Source organism: Vidua chalybeata, chromosome 12 (genome assembly GCF_026979565.1).
Source record: "Vidua chalybeata isolate OUT-0048 chromosome 12, bVidCha1 merged haplotype, whole genome shotgun sequence".
NCBI classification, from domain to species: Eukaryota; Metazoa; Chordata; class Aves; order Passeriformes; family Viduidae; genus Vidua; species Vidua chalybeata.
Window position 1 is genome coordinate 18,090,182 of NC_071541.1, and position 17,526 is coordinate 18,107,707.

The 17,526-nt window shown below is 43.6% G+C and overlaps 1 protein-coding gene across 5 annotated transcripts in view; it reads left to right on the forward strand.

Moving 5' to 3' along the window:
* The window catches only part of ATP2B2 (ATPase plasma membrane Ca2+ transporting 2), a 397,314-nt gene that overhangs the window by 278,231 nt on the left and 101,557 nt on the right, over positions 1 to 17,526 (forward strand). For all 5 annotated transcript variants that reach the window (XM_053953504.1, XM_053953505.1, XM_053953502.1 and 2 more), the window contains exon 5: positions 6,017 to 6,214. In XM_053953504.1, coding sequence (XP_053809479.1) covers positions 6,017 to 6,214 — 198 coding nt within the window. The remainder of the gene's footprint in view (positions 1 to 6,016; positions 6,215 to 17,526) is intronic.

The window sequence follows — 17,526 nt, forward strand, 5'->3', positions numbered from 1 at the left end:
GAAGCTGCTTAGACTGCTGCTGAGGAGCTGGAAGGAAAAAAGCCAACCTATTTCTTCCTTGTTGGAGAGGGAAAAGCAGAGCAAAACTCTGCTTGCAAAGGCAGAGAGTCAAATCCCACTAAAAATATTTAGTGTGGAACTTGAATTGGCCTTGGTACCCCAGCAGGAACTGGGCTGATATTTGTAATTCATGCTCATCAGAAAGATGTGAGAGTCTGCAAGGGCTCTGTGGGCCTGGGGCAGGGTTTCCTGAATTGTTGTGGAGCAGCAGGAATGGCAGGGAACCCCATGGGAAATACATGCAGTTGGTGAAACCAGGCAAGGAAAATGGAATAACTGTCCAGCTGATTCTTTGGGGTGCTATATTCTTCAGTTTCTGTGATGGTGGGAGTGCTCATCGTGGGAGAAGAGAGTTTGAGGCCAAGGGGATTTTGGCTTCAGAGATAAAACCCAGGTCTAGGTTTTCACAGGAAGAACTCAGATGTGTCATACCTAATTTTTAATTATCTCTAATCAAAATAGTTGCCTTTCCTCTCTCCCTTCATTTCCACAGCATCCCTGGAAGCCTTTCCTTTCTGTGCTGAACAAATCTGACATTTGATTTTTAAAATACCATTATTTACAGGTTTTGTTATTTGAAGTATTTATCTCCTTTCCTGGCTGCATCAGAAAAAGCACAGAAGGAGTTTAATAAGCAATGACTGCTTTATTTGTTAAATTAATGCAAATGTAAATTCTTCATTCTTCAGCTCCTAATTTGAGCCAATTTCAAACATTCTCTTAAAAGTTTTATGTTTTTTTTTAATTGTTGTGTTACTAGTGCTGTGCTTTTGCTATTTTTGCAGCATCAGAATCATTCTGTTTGTCATGCTCCATTTGGTTGCAGTGGAGATGACTGTCAGAAAAATACAATTTTCCAGGCATTAATTGAAAAAATGGCTTTATATTCAATGTGCAGGAACTGGCAGATGTAGATAAGGAACAGAGAAAATTCATTAAGTGGCATTTCTCCAGCTCTGCGTTCTTTTTCTCCCTCCAAAAAGGCAACAATGCCAGATTAAAATCATAAATGAATTTAATATACTGCACAACATTGTAGAAAAAGTTTACTGTGCAATCACTTCCATTCTCCCACAAATTTTGGTGAAAACTTTTGGAAAATGAAACCTTAAGGAATTACTCAAGTGCTGGAAGCATCAGTAAATTTTCACAGTATTCCCTGAACCTGTGTGCAATATTTGTATGTAAATTTAACCTGAATCTGCACATCTGTTCTAAATACTTGGGTCAAGCAAAGTTTTACTGCACAGCTTTGACCTAGAAAAGCACTTAAATAAAATATTCATGCTTGTGTGGAGAAATGAACCTAAACCCAGCCAGTCTGTGACTTTTACTGCCACACTGAACAGAAGATGGGAGGCTGCTGCTTGTGCTGGGAATATGTGAAATCCAAAATCCTACTGAGCTTCTATTTCCATTCATGTTTTTTAGTCCCCATTGGTTTTTCTCCACGTCCTTGGATGTTTTATATCCTCACACAGAAATGATGTTTTAAATTGCCTTCATCTGCAGTGCTCTTTCATTGTTGTCACAGGGCTCTAGGGAGAAATAAAACAATAATATTCGGGAGATGAAGTGGGTGTGTTTAACATGATAAAAGCCCAGCGTGCCTGGAGCAGCAGGAAAGGCATCTCCAGGCTCAGGTGCTCTGGGGCAGATGTCCTGTGCTGCCCTCGCTGTGCCCAGGGCTGGCTGTGCCATCTGGGCACCACGAGCCACCTCCGGCCTGGCCAAGCCCAGCCTCGCTCAGAACCCCCTTGGGAATAATTTCAATTACCTTTTTGAGTAGAGCAGCTGACTTGGAAGAGATAAAGGAGGACCCCTCGAGTACCTTCTTATGCATTCTGAGGACTTTTGGGAGTTTTGCAGAGCAAACCTCTTGCCTTGCCCCAGAGGCTCAGCCCCATTTCCCCACATCTTTGTCATTTCCATGCACTTTGCTGGACCTTATCTCTGCAGAACTCTTAAAATCCAATTTGATCACGTTTCTCCATTGTCTCTTTTCCTATCTCTTTCTCTCCTTCATTAGAAGAGTTTGTTCATTTCTGGCATTCAGTGGGAGTCAAAAAAAAAAACCAGCCCCAAAATTTTGCTGGACAGGATTGTGAGTGATGGCTGGGTCACAGGAAAAGGGAAACCTTTTGGTTTGAACTGAACACTGGATGTCATTTTCCAGGGTTTCTAAATAATTTACAAGGAAATAAATTTCATTATTAAAGATGAATATACTCTGGTTTTTAGATGAGACTAAGTGGGTAATTTCACCAAGACTTAGAGAAAAGAATAAAATCATCTGTATAATTTCCCCTTGTTTGTGGTTCTTAAGGAAAAGAATATTAACAGAAAGGGAAGAGTCTGAATGACTGATGTCTGAATTCCAGCATTACGTGGAGTACAGTCAGGAAAATAAGGATGACCATGGATGCTTTAGACAGTCTGTTCCTCAGCCTTATGGTGTCTAAATGGACAGATTTTATCTTAGAGAAAAAGCAGCTCTTGGAGTTGCAGTGTCTCCTTGGCTTTGGAGGCTCCTCAGGTGTATTTTACACACGATGAGCACAGGACAGGAGCTGTCCTTTGTGTGCCCTCCTGGCAGCGAGGTCCAGGGCATCATTTCAAACTCAGGAACTCAGCCCATCCCAGTAACTGTGAGTGGGACTATTGAAAATCCCTGCAGCTTTTCCTTGTGCTGTCCCAGCCATCCCTGCCGTGCTGGAGAGCTCCAGCGCCATGCTGAGCTGCTGGAGCTGCCCCACCACTGAGCACAAATGTTCTGTGTTGGAAAACAGGCGTTGTTCAGATGTCTGCTCCTTCCATTCTTGGAGTTTTTCCTTCCAGAGTTTTGTGTTGCTGCCCGAATCTGTGTCAGATAAAAATTTCTGCCCCAAATCCCTGTCAATGGTGCCCATGGAATTTCCCCTTCACGTGTGAGGTTGAGTAGGTTGAGTTTTGGGGGTGTGATGCAAATTGTGGGTGCCTTTGGTACAAGTCCCATGAGGAGGAGCTGGGAAAGGGGCTCAGCCTGGAGAAAAGGAGGCTCAGGGGGAATTTCTGGCTCTGGACAACTCCCTGACAGGAGGGGACAGCCGGGGGCGTCGGGCTCTGCCCTCAGGGAACAAGGTCCACAAGAGGAAACAGGCTCGAGGTGCTCCAGGGGAGGTTTAGATTGAATATTAGGAAAAATTTCTCCATGGAAGGGCTGTCAAGCACTGGAAGAGGCTCCCCAGGGCAGGGGAGTGGTGGAGTCACCATCCCTGGAAGCATTCAGAAACATGCAGTTGTGGTGCAGTGGGGATGTGGTGGACTTGGCAGCACTGGCTTAAAAGTTTGAGTCAATGATCTTAGAGGTCCTTTGCAACCTTAGTGATCCCGTGAGTCTCTGATTTTTAGTGAATTCCTTCCTTTTGGCAGCCCTCTGGTGCTGCTCAGAGTGCCCTGGTTTGGTTTGTGCTGGGTCTGGTCCCTGTGAGCGGCTGCCTCATCCCTCACCTGCGTTACCCAAACTTCTGGGACCTCTGTGGGCTCACAAAAAGGCAGCAACTCCTGTGGCACAGGAGGAGAGATTTTCCCGGCCTTGGAAGCTGCCTGGGAGCTCTCAGAGGAGTTTGGATGCTGGAGGGTGATGCAGACACTTGGTGCTGGCTGGAGCCTGTCCCAGTGTCACTGAGCACGAGGCCCTGCAAATTAAACGAGGTGAGGTAATAATAACCCTCGATCCATGGGAGAGGCTCGTGTTTCTCAGCAGCTGAGGGGGAAATGAAACTTTGATGAGTTAACCAAGAGCCAGAAGCCTCCCAGCGGCTGTAAGGAGACACCTGAAGGGAAAGGTGAGTCAGGATGTGCCTGCAGTGGGGCAGGACTGATCCGGCCAGGGGAGCAGAGCTTTCTGTGCCAGCGTGGGGCTTCCGTGGTGGGAGCTGCTACCTATTTCCCAGTAAGCATCTCCTGTGGAAAAGCTGCTTGGGTGAGCATTCAGGGAAATCCACACACCACACTCACCACAGCCAGCTCAGCCGAGAGAGGCAGAAGGGCCTTTTGTATGAAAAATTCCAGCCAAGGTTTATTCCAGCACACCGAAGGGAAATCAGGGACAAAACCAAACCACGTGGTGTGCACAAGGCTCAGTGCAGGGTCAGTGGCCAATGGTCTGAGGGCACAGGGCAGGGCACAGGGCAGGGCACAGGGCAGGGCACAGGGCAGGGCACAGGGCATTGCCCTACAGCGAAGACGGGGCCGGCCACCAGGGATACCACAGCCAACGAGGAAACAGGGAAAGGAGAAACCACCAGAATCTGGGACACCTGGGGAAAGGAACTGGGTGGATAATAGTGTTGCAAGGCTCCATGGGGGAAGTCTTCTCTTTCAGCCTTTCAGTGGTAAATTCTTCCAAGGCAAGGCCCTGGGGATTTGCCTGAAGGGTTCAAAGGATTCCACAGCTTTCATCCCGAGGAAATGGAGGATCCACCCAGGAGGGACTGGGGGCCATGGGGCTGCTGGGGGAGCCAGGCACAGAGCGGGGACTCTTGGCATTCCCTCACTGCTTGGAGAGGATGTTTGCAGAGCTTCCCATTCCTGAGGTATCCTACATGCTTTGGGAGAGGCAGGGATTTGCCCCGAACCACCCGAGCCCAGGAATCCTCACGGCATGGGTTTGATGGTTTCCTCCCTCACAGGCACCTTTCTGTTCTTTCTGTTCCTCAGCTCTGGTTTTTTCCTGGTGTCACGTATGGATGGATAGCCATAAAGAGCCATAAATAATCCTAAATAACCATAAATAGCTGCAAGTTGCTGGTCACGTTCAAAACCTAAATTTCTGTAAGTGTTCCAGCTCCCCTCTCAATAAGACAAGAGGAAACAGCCTCCAGGTGCACCAAGGGAGGTGTAAATTGGATATTAGGAAACATTTCTCCATGGGAAGGGGTGACCAGCATCGGAACAGGCTGTGGTGGAGTCACCACTCCTGGGGGATTTAAGGGATGTGTGGATGTGGCACTTGAGGATGGGTGGGATTGGGAGTGCTGGGGGACAGCTGGACTTGGCGATCCCAAAGGTCTTTTCCAGTCTAACCAGTGATTTCAGGTATTGTTTGGCAGAAATATGGAACACTTCTTGCAGTTTTTTTATGCTGCTCAGAGGGATATTTGAGCTCAGTTATTTTACCTTGATAATTGCAAGTTTTGGGTTTTTTAGGTTTTTTTTAATTTATTTATTTTATTTAGTTTAGGTTTGTTTTGCTTTTCTGGAAAGGCACCAGACATGCATCCTTTAATATAATTAAAAAGGAGGGAAAAAAGCACCCCAGTGGATTGTTCAGCACAGCCACCCATTGTTATCCTGTGCCCTTAAATTGAAATGCTCTTAAATTGAAGCATCATGTAAAATACATGGAGCAATGTTGCTTCCTTTTGCCTTTCTGTGCATATTTAACTTGTCACTTTACCTTTTTCCTGTTACAAAAATGTGATGCAACTCATACCAGGGATGTGCTGAAGTCCATTTGCAGCCAGAGGTTGCTTTGAAATAGCACTACAGAGGCTTTATTGATTTGTCCTTTGCATTCAGAACAAAGTTTTGTGTGATGTGTTACAGGTATTACCAAAAGCTTCCATCACCTATTCCAAAATAATTTCTTTGTGCTTTAGGATCTATTTTTCAAAAGTCATGACTTGTATATATGTATAGAAATAGCTCTTATTAATATAAACCTCTGAATTCCAAGACTTTTTAATGATTAAACCTGGCAGGAATTAGTACTAAATGGAGCTCATGAGAATTCTGTTCAGAACATCAGGACAAATCCTTTCATAAAAGCACAATTGAAGTGTAATATTTACGTTTGTCAATATGCCATAGGTGCTACAGCTTGGAATTTTTCTTGCAGAAGTAATTTATAGGGATGCATTTTCTATTTCATGGCAATTTGACCTGATTTGTTTTTATTTTATTTTCTTTACAGGATTAGCTGGCACTGCTGCAGACCTAGAAAAAAGAAAGCTTATTTTTGGAAAAAATTTTATACCTCCAAAGAAGCCAAAAACATTCATACAGCTAGTTTGGGAAGCGTTGCAGGACGTGACTCTTATAATCTTGGAAATTGCAGCCATCATATCTTTGGGGCTTTCCTTTTATCAGCCACCTGGAGAAGGGAATGAAGGTAAAAACTTTTCACAGAAGTCATCTCAGTTTAAGCAAAGCATGTCCTAAATCTCAAATCAATTCCATCACCACCCTCAGAAGGTCACTAACAGGAAATTTCCACGTGGTTTGCTCCTGATCCCATTACATCTGCTCCTGACATATTTTTCTTTTCATCTTGACGTTTCTTTATGCAAATCCTGAACCTCATGACGTGAGTTAAAGGAGAATCATAACTTTCTTGTGAAACTGGAGTGGTTTTGATACAGTTTTCACCTTTGAGCCTGCATTTGGAGTGTGTTTGATTCATCCTTTGTGGTTGTTTATCACGTATTATGGATGAGAAATATGTAATTGCTTATGTAACTGCTGGATCCCATTGCAGGAACACGGACAGACCTCCAGTTTACACCAGATGAAGGCTTGAACTCAGGGAGATTCACACATTTTAGTATTTTTAGTGGTGCAGCTCAGGCTCGTGAGCCTGGCTCCAAAGGGAATATTGGAGCAAAGTCCTGTTCCTGATAAATATTCTCCATACTCTGCAGAGCCTTTCTGGCTGCAGGAAGTTTTACCACCCTGCCTGCCCCTCTCCTTTTTCTCATTTCCCCCCCACCCTCTTTGGAAAGCACTCTTGAATTCACATGCTTAAAATATTTGTTCCTCTCCATAAATGCAAGATTTCCATTTCTGGCAGCTGATCCAGATTTTTTTCCTCCCCCCCTTCTCCTGCTCCCTCCCAGACTTCTAAAGCTGGATCAAACATGCTGTGTGAAATGACGTGAGCAGCTTGGCAAATGTAGGAAGAATGTCTTCCTCTAAATATAGCCCTGAAATGCTTTTTACATTTGCTGCAGTTTCCTTTGGCTGCTTTCCTTGCAGCCCCTTCCTCCTTCCCTTCCCATTGAGCAGCACAATCAGCACGTAGCCATGCCCAGCTCCTGGGTCCTGCTTGGGGTTCTTTAATCCTTTATGAATAATTGGGAGTCTTTCATTGCTTCCTCACTGAATTTTGAATACTTGGCTATTGATTCAGCAGGTGCTCGATTTAGGCATGAAAAGATTAAGGAGTCATTGCTTTTTTTTAACTGAAGAAAATGTTATTTATTGGAATTACCTCATCTAGCTGGTGGGATACCTTGGGGACAGTATAAACCATGAGAGATTCTTTATAAAATTAGGATTTAGCTTAGACTGAATGTGCAGATTGCCCTATTTTATTTTATTTCGTTTTATTTTGGGGGAAAGGAATTTTGAAAGCATGATTTATCCAGGTTTTAGGAAGAGTGGAGCTGTGTCATCAGGCAGTGGTGGCTTGTTCCATTCTTTTTCAAATTGCTATTCTTATTATCTTGATCCTGCATTTAAAATGTTTCTTTTCCCATGGGAAGACAGGAGCCAGCTGAGATTCTGAGGGAGTCTGGAAAGCTCAGCAGCACAGCCTGGGAAAATGTGTTTGTGTTTTCCCACAGCACAGCATTCTCTTCAATAGTCACTGCTTTCCCTGCTTGAAGAATTGTTTTCCTGAAAGGTTTTGCCCTGATTTACACAAGAAAAAAAAATCAAATTAGTGAATATCTTGTAATCCAATTTGTGGAACACGTAAAGGTCTCCCACACTTTTTTTTTTTTTGGAAGCCTTTCTTTGAGCAGTTGTATAAATAATTCCATTTAATTTTAAGATAAACATATCATAAATTGCTGTCGAGGGTGCCTTTGATTTATTGCTAGGTGACTTTTTGAAGAGTCCCAAACACTGGAAAATGGACATATTAAGCTTGATTTTGTCTTGGTGAAGTGGGGAGTAGTCCCACTTGAAATTGATTTTAATGGGTTTATCTTCAGTATTTTCATTTCCTGACTCTCCCCAGGATGAAAATTTCATTGAAATACACACTTATTGGCAACTTTTATGTTGTTTTTTTCCCTTTGAAAATATATTTACTTCTGAAAGTACAGCCAGGTGTTACAAAGGAGAGCTGGCACATGTTCTCTATTCTTGATCGTGCCTCCTCTTTAAAATTCTAATTTTTTCTTTTGTTTTTCCAAATGAAATGCATTTTCATTTTGAAAATGAGCTAAGAGGAGTTTTCTTTCCACACTGATTTATTCAACCATCACTGCCAATATTCTGAGCTCATCAACTTCTTGCTTGGAGTAACTTGAAAAGTTGCCACCCCCTAGAAGTGACAGTCTTGCTTTGGAGGATTAAAGGATAATATGGAAACAAGAGACTTAAGAACACCATGTCAGGGAAACACCACTTGTATCTAATGGAGCATTTATCTGCCTTTATTTAATGTATCTACATCTGCCTCTCACACATCCTGTGTGATGTAATCAGTAATACAATGGCATTACTGATTGGTATAATAACTTGAAGTCATCTGTATTTTTAAAAATTAGTATAACCCTTTATTTTCATTGTTCTTGAAACCCACTCATAACTTTTGATGCTGTAACAGAATTAGCATTTAACTGCTGTCTGCAGTTGAAGTGCAAAATGTACTTCTTCTGAGGCTTTTGAAGGGGAAAAGCAGGATAAAATCCACACTTCTGACAAATATTAGAGAACATGAGCTGCTCAGGAGCCTTGTGTAAGGGTGGAGCCTCATGGCTGTGAGTGTTCGTCTTCATTTCAGATCTGGGTGAGTCTTGGAGAACATTATTTCCATTTCTGGTGCAATCAGGAATCTGATCTAGAGGAATCTTTGGATAAAAGTGCAATTTTATTGCTTCTCCAGAAGCCACCCCAGTTCTTTCTTTTCATATTCCTTAGCAGGAGCTCAGGTTTCAAGAATGTTGTTGTCAGGAGTGGTTTTGATGATCTGCTTTGCATTCCCTTTCACCATCTGACAGGCCATTAGAAGCAATTGAGAACTTCTGCATAAATTATTGTCAGCCCCGTGGCAATTACTGCTCTCATTAGTGAACCACAAGAAATCAGTTTTCTGCCCTTTCAAAAAAGTGCAAAACTGAGGCTGGATCTTAGCAAATGCATCTTGAGAGAAAATTGCCAGTGCAGGTGTAGCCTCCACTGCAGTGAGGATACACTGCTGGGGCAGGGTAAAAATTCTTTGTTCCTCAGGAAAATCCCTTCTGTGTTTGTGGATTTCAGGGTGTTCCCTGGCCACGCAGAGCAGGGCGTCTGTGGTAGCTCAGAGGATTTGATGAAAGCGTGAAATCATTTAATTCACATTCTCCTTTTGTAATGTAGATTAGAGGTAGTCCGGGACTAAAAGGGAAATGTTTGTAGATCAGTATACGGTGAAATGATTTTTGTGTACAGTTTGTGAAGAAATGCCCTGTCCTATTTTTAAAGGCGGTGTATGAGTAGAAAGAGCTCCTTCATGAGAGCAAGCAATGGACTCAAACCATCACATGGCTTGAGGAAACAGGCCACCCTTTAGGAAAGAGAGCTTGGACTCAGAAATGCAGCAAGGCAATGGGAAATGGCTTCTCTTGGCCATTCCCAAATCTCTGTCTTATTGTGCCTGTAGAAATGCAAGAATCGCCTCTTCTACCCGGTCGTTCGTTATTCTGGGTTTTTGTTGCTTGGTTTTGTTGTTGTTTGTTTGTGGGGTTTTTAGGGTGGGTTTTTGTTTGGCTGGTTTCCTCACCGTTTTCCCTCAGAGCTCTGCTGGCAGTCCCTTCTGGCAGAAATGCCCTGATGGCACTTGGCAGCTCTGTCCCTTTCCGGGGCTGCTTTCCCCCAGTCCCCCAGCAGGATTCTGCTGCTTTGCTGCCTCCCCCATCTCTACCCATGTGAACTGGTCAAAAATTCCCAGAGCCTTCTGCAAACACCTTCAGCAGCAATTTCTGAGCCCTCTCCAGTCCTCCTCCTTGTTTCTATCTTCAGCCCCTGCATCACATGTGGATCTGATTGCAAAAACTGCTGATGTCAAGCCCTGCCAGTCATCTGCCGTTTACAGAGTGTAACAAACCTTTTAACTGTTCTTCCTTGAATTCTCTTTCCTCCTGTGGGTTGCAAAGGGGGGAGAAAGCAGCCTGAGGTAAGATGTTTGAACATCCCAGTGTTTGCCAGGAAGCCCCAGGCAGGATATCTATTTTCCAGTTTACAGCTTTTAGCAGCTTAAAGGTGGAATAAAAAGGAAAAGTCTCTTTGGTTCAGGCAGCTTCTGTTAAAATTCCCAAGGCAAAGGTCTGGGTTGAAAACAAAGTGAAATGATCAGTTACATTGCTCAGTGCTGCTCAGCAGGGCTTTGGCTGGGTTACCCTTCCCCTTACTCATGCAACAAGTTGGAAAAATACTGGAACAGGACATGGTCCCCTGAAATTTGGGCCTCCCAAGCCACTTGCATTGAGATGTTGGCGGTTTTATGACCACCAGTAAAAGCTGCTGCTGCCCAGGGCTGGAGTTGAGGTTCCTACTGGCCTTTCATGACCTAAAAGAGACTTTATTTCATATTTTATAAATAAAAGAGACATTATTTCAGGGGGTTCAGCACTCAGGGGTTTTCTTATCATTTTTATAACGTGCTACATTGCTCAGTGGGGACTCAAACTGGAGATTTGAACCAGAGAGGACATCCAGAAACTGGAGGGAAGGTGCAGCAGCTCCACAGCTCCTGTGAGGATCCTTGTCCTGTTTCTGTGCTGAGCCTCCCCGTGGAGGCAGCACTTGCTCAGACTGTTGCACAACTGTTGTGGGAATGTCAAATCCCTGCTCGGATGGGGTGGACAGCAGGGCCCAAACAGCCAGGGAGAGGCAGGAGCCAACCTGTCAGCAGTGCCTGAGTCACCAGGCAGCAGGAGAGGTTCTCCCTGCAGAAGCCAAGGCAGCCAAGGGGTGTTTAGATTAAAAAAATCCTGTAAAAATCAAATCAGAGGGGAAGAAAAAACCCAAAGCCAAACAAACAGCTTTCCCATCTCCTTGGCCAGGTCTCCTGTGTGGGGTTGGAAGTGCTCTGCTGTTCCCATCTTCTCCCAGGTTCCTCCTGTGGAGTACAGCCCAAGATGTGTTTTTTGGCATTTCATCTCATTAGCAGGTGTGGAAATAAGTCACAGTGAAGAAGATTTGAGCAGCTGTTAGTTTGGATGTCTCTGGGAGAAAGTAAAAATTTTACTGATATTAGAAAGAATACCTATAAAAAAGAATATCTAGATATGAAAACATACAGAGCAGTTGGCAACAAGCTTCTTTTTCTTAGTTGGGAGTGAAAATGCTGAATGTAACATCAGCTAGCTTGAATTTCTGTGCAGTTTGTACTGATGTACATTAAAAAAAATATTATTCCCATCAATTTGGACAGTCTAATTCTCCTCCATGCAAATTCTCTACCTTGGAGTTGTGCTGCAGCAGAACAGCTGCAATAGTGTGTCTGCTAGGCTCAGGTACAATGTCCTCTTCTAAAGATGGGATGTCTGTCCCAGTCTTCCCAGCACTCAGTGTGGGTATTCCTAAAAAAAATTAAAACCCATTGCAATAAGATGAAATTGAGCCATTGGTCCCTCAAAACACTTCAAAATATTGTTATTGTGCTGTGTCATTTAGTTGTTCCAGCTCTCACCTTTCGGTCAGTTTGTGGTTTTCCTGCTTTAGGCTGCTAAAGAGAATTTCAGGGTTTCAGGGAAGGTGAAACAGGCAGGAGAAGCCCCTTTCTATGTTGCCATATGTGTCAGGACTGCTTGACCAGAGATTGGATAAAATTCTTCTTTTTTTTTCCCCTCAGTTTTTAAACTGTGATTTTCTTCCCTTCACTTTCTTTGCCAGTAATTGTGGCAGAACTGTACTCATTTTAGTAATTTCAGGTAGGTGATATTTGGAATTTCTCACTCCTTCCATATCCAATTCTCAACAATTATCTTCCCACTCTCCCAGCAACATTTTTCTTTCTCACACTTACTGCCCCAGATGAAAAAACTCCTTCTATTCCCTTTCCAAGAAGTGTTGTGTCTCAGGAAATGGGTCTGGTGGATATTTTTTTTTTTTTTTTTTTTTTTTTCCTGGGGATTCTAGAAACCTTCCATCTCTGTGATGAAATCATCTTGTTCTTAGATTGTATAAACACAGCAGATGCCTGGTGGGGAAACCTGGAAATAGAATCCCGCGTGCGCAACCGCGGCTTGGCTCGGGAGCCGCGCGCAGGTGTCGGCGACCCTTGGATCCGCCAGGCATGGCAGGATTGGCTCTGCAGGAGCTCTGCCACCTCATCTGCTCTGGGAAATGGCACTGGGAGCTGTGAAATCCTCCGGGGAGAGCGTTCAGCTCCTGCCAAGTGCGGACACGTCGGGGTTATTGGGTTTGGCTTTCTCGCTGTTGAGCGTTTGTGTTGTTTTAGGCGTAGAAATGAGCACGGCTCAAGAGTTCATTGGAACAAGGAATTCTCCTGTGCCCCTTGGATTAAATGGCCCAGGGGAATAAACAGTTGGTCTGAAAAAGGGAAAGCACTGATTGCTGAGGAACTCGAAGCAAATTTAATTAAACTGGATTAAAAGTAACCTGAGATAAATAGCCACATGAAGGTCTGGTGCCATCCTCTGAGGAATTCGGTTCATTTACTTCCTAGTGAGGCACAATTGAATAGAAACTCAATGTTTGAATGCAGCATTGATCAATTTTTCTACCTTGTCTTCACCTTTTCAGCCCAGCCTCCATTTCTCTTAGCATTTTAACTCAGGAGGGCTATTAAATGTGTAATGAAGCACATCCATTTTTTAATTCCTTTGCCAGACTTTTCCATCCTGAGGGTCTTGCAGGGTCCATTCAAGATTGCAGGACATTTTCCACAGGAAAACATTGCATGCATCTCCCTGTCTCTAAAAATCTGCCACCCTGAGATTCATTAATATGCAGTTAATCAATTTGATTAATGAGTGAAAAACTCAGAAATGTCAGAAATGAGTCAGCTGAACCAAAGTTAATTCTCTAGTCTTTTGTGGCAGCTTTACATCTTAGTCTTTTTTTTTTAAAGCATTTTACATGTGATAACGTAGATTGCATTAAAAATGCACAAACGTAGGCAGCACAAAAATCTATTTTGTAAGGCCAGTGTTAATGTTATTTTGCAACCCTCCTAAAATCATAGCAGCACACAGAAATAAACAACTGTAAGTCTTTTGCCAGCCCTCCCAGTTATGAAGCCAAGATCAAGATGAAAAACTGACTCCACAACTTGTGTGTGTGCACTTTAACCAATGTCTCCCAGTAAAGTTTTTTGGGACACTGAAAATCTGTCATCTCTTCAAGTCCTGACCATTGAACAAAACTTATTGGAGAAAATATGAAGCTTTTTCAAAAGAAAGTGAGCCAAAATTCATTTGTTTTAACACTTTGCAGTGCTTTGAAGCCTAATTCTCACCCCATTTCACGGCCTGTGTCAGCACAAAGCCCCAGCAAGAACTGAAAATATTCACAAAACTTTGCTGCAGATGCTGAAAACAACAAGTGGTGAACATCTTCCAGCTTCTGCTGTGTTTGTCTCATTCTGTAAGTCTGCACAGAGAGAGTGTTGCATAATGTTCTCCAGGCACTGAGCAATGAGAGATCAATGGAAAATCATGGATATCAGGGGGAATAAAGGCCACTAAAACTGATGTGTCCTAATAGGAATCCTTCATCGTCTTTGCTGCTAAACAGATCACACTGATCCAGCTGCCACTGCACCAGAGAGTTTTATTGGGCTGCCCAGGGAGGAGCATTCTCAAGAGAAGCTGAGCTATTAGAAAATGGCATTTTTAAAATATAAAATAGATTAATCTCAAAAGCGGAGATTGTTGTCAGAGTTAGCAAAACAACTTTTAAGGAGTGTTGCTGCACACACTCAAATTCTTTTCTCATTCACCATAAAATTAAACCGTGAGATTCCCCAAGGATTTTTTTGAAACCAGTCTAAGCAGTCTGTCGGCACGAAGGGGATGAAGCAGTTGGCAGCCTGGAAAAGAGGAGAAACGGAAGTATTTGCCCTCTTAAAAACAGCTTGTTCTGCCAAAACCCCCATTTAACCTCCTTCCTCCCAAAGCGTGGATGAGGTGAAGCAGCATATGGCTTCTAGAGACATCACCCCAATCTGTTTGGCTAAAGAAATGTAGTTCTTGTAAGAATTTGCTTTTTCAATTCCTGCTCTAAATATCACTTCAATGCAAGGTCTAAGTATCCAGGAGCAGAGAGCAGGACAGCTCGGATTGTGTGTGCTGCGTGTCCCAACCCTCATTGTCACCAGTACTTGTACAAGGCTGGGCTCAATTGTGCCCCTTTGGGCCATCATTCCCTGGAGACACTGCTGAATTCCTGAAACATTTTTGCTTTGGTGTTATTTTCAAAAGAAGGGACAAATTTAGGCTGGGGGCTCCTCCATGGGATGAATGGGTGAGAGTCCTTTGTGGTGTGGGGTCATGGGGAGCATCCTGTGGGGCTGGGCTGGGGAGGGGAACCAGGCAGGGCTCAGACTGAGCCTGCAGAGCCTTTCCTGGGGCTTTGCACCCCCAGGCTTGGGATGATGCTCCTGGAGAGAGCCCCAAGCCCAAGCAGGGCCGCGGCAGCTGCCCCGGTGCCGCTCAGCTGGGTGGTGCTGGGAGAGGGGTAAACGTGGGCTCCGGGGAGCTCCCAGCCCCTGGGGGCTGTTTGGGGGTGCTGACAGCCAGGCATGACAGGGGAGGGGGTGCAGGGCTCACCTGGCCATGGTCCTGACCCCAGGGCAGGCCAGGAAGGCAGGACAGTCCTGCAGGGCAGGCAGGCTGGCTTTGCCCAGAGCTCCCCAGCGCTCCCTGAATGAAGAACGATGCCAGGAGGAATGCTGGGTGGGTAAATCCGAGAGCACTCCAGCCTGGCCTGCCTAATCCCAGCCTGGCAACACCAGCCTAAGGCCAAGGAGGCAGGAGATGATGAGCAAACCCACCCGGGGAGATGCTGGAGGGGATTTAGTCCTCCCACACTCAAAAGCACCATCAACACTTCAACCCTCCCTGACAGACATTTATCAGAGTTATCTTTAAAAGATTCCAGCATGGAAACTCTCTGAATTCCCTGGGTAATCAGAGTGTCCCTGCATGGAGACATTAATTCCCGGTGTGTAACCAGGTTGTCTCTTGTAAGAATTTAAACTCAACGCTGCATTTTGTGTTCTACAAGGATGTAAAGACCAATTTGTGGTGTTTTATTTCCAGCCATATTTCGTGTACTTGAAGACAGCATGATTATAAATACCAGGAAAAAGCTGTTTGTGCAGACTTCGCCCTCTTTTTCTCTGGGGATTTGAAATTCAAACAGCATGGCAGTAGTACAGAAAATGCAAATATTGCACTGAAGCTGGCAAAGAGAACTAAAATATTACCTTAAAAATATTTACCTGGTTTTTGAAAAAAAAAAAAAGAAAATCAAATTTCCCTCAAATCAATGGGGACCCAAAAGCTCTGAAAACATCTTTATTATCAGAAGTTAATAGCTTATGAAATAAAATAATATAAAATACAGGAATATTGAAAATTTTCTTATCTCATCATGATTTAAAAATAAATTTTAATTTGGCAGCTTTAAGATACCAATTAGTATTCAAATTTGCAGAATCTTTATGATGTGACTTTTTAAAGATGAAGCATTTCTGGATCAGGTTCTAGGATTATTTTATAGTTGGAGTTGAGACAAATTGTGCTACATCCCAAAGTCTGCTTGTGCTTACAGTTCCTCACTGTTGGTGGGCTTGAATTAGACTGAAAAATTATTACCCGGAAAAAAAAATGTTGAAGCACAGAAACAGACCAGAAATACCTTTTTGAACAGGAAGGCACTTTGCATATATGCATATTTTCATGTATATATATGTAAACACACACATATATCTCTCCTATTAGAAAAGTAGCATTTAAACAAGTAATTTTGATGTCTTTCTGTTCTGTACAAGTTCTGCCTTTTCTCTCCAGGAGATGCTGCTCCTCTTGTTTCAGTTAAGTGTGGATAATTAATATGCAGAAAATATAGAATGCACTTTCTAAATGGAGAGTATCCGAATTTCCTGCAGCTTTGGATATATCCATGGGAACATTTTAGTTTGGCACTTGTCTCAGAAATCCCATCTCCTGTCTGTCCACAGCGGGGTTCACACTGAAGGTGGTTTTGGATGTGCATTCAGGGGGGATTTCATCCCAACCTTTAGGGTGAAAATAAAGTGAATCCCACAGTTCAGGACACGTTTCCTTAGCCCAGAGATCTGCCCTGTAAAACTGCTTTTATAGAGCCAACACTGGGAGAACTTCTTGATGCCTGCTGCTGTAGAGACATTATGACAGAATTTTAACCTTTACTGAGCTCATTCCTCACCCCTTAAAATTTTCCAGCACGAAGGAATGGAGATGAGAAATGGGATGAAAGCAATAATCCCTGCAGGTTATGAGGGGGTTTTGTGGCTCAGCTCTACAAATCTTCCCTATCTCCTTTGGCCAGGTTTTCTCCTTGTCCTGAGTGAGGCAGGGACAGCATCAGGAGAGGCCCAGGTGCTCCAGGACTGCCTCCAAGGGCAGTTGTTGAATTTTCTGGGATTGCAGGTTTTTTTTTTTGTTTGTTTGTTTTTTGTTTTTTTTTTTTTTTTTTTTTTTTTTTTTTTGTTTTTTGTTTTTTGTTTTTTGTTTTTTGTTTAAGCTCCTCAATCGCAAATTTTCTTTATCAGTGCCTTTCCAGCTCTGAACCTCTGAAAACTCTGAATTACTCTTTAGGGAGCTGTTAAATCAGTCACCTTTTCTCAGTAACCTCTCTCTGCAGGGTGGAAGAAGTTGGCAATTTTTCTCTAAATGGTCTGGGTGTGTGAAGTGTTTCAGACCTTGGAAACACAACCAAAGCACCTGCAATCATCCAGGAACTTTTAAGAGAAATGTTTGTGTGAGTGTGGTCAGGCATCGCCGCTCCAGCCCCTGCTCCTCTTGGGGTTTTAGAAGCTCCAGTGCAACATCTGTCAAGATTTCCAGGCAAAGTCAACCTTTTTTCAATTTTGTTTCTGCAGATTTTTGGTGGTATTTCTGTTAAATCCTGTCCGTTAGAACGTCTTGTTTTAAAGCATCAAAAAACAAAAAAAGGAGAATATTTTTGGAAGCAAGCACATTTCATTTCTATCAGAACACAGAGAGGGATGGAACAGCACGAGCATCCATTTCTGGGGCAGATGCCACCCCAAAACCCTTCTCAGTGATTTGCTCTTTTCATCCCTGTGCTTCAGACAGAAAGGGAAGAGGCTCTGTGGACGGGCACAGGACAGACAGCTCTCATCTGATCGTGCAGTTATGAGCGATTTGTTGTTCTCTGTCAATGTGAAACGTTTTGCAGGGCTCTATTTAAAGCCGAGTGCCCCGATGAGAGCTGCTTTTTGGGAAACATTTCTTTATT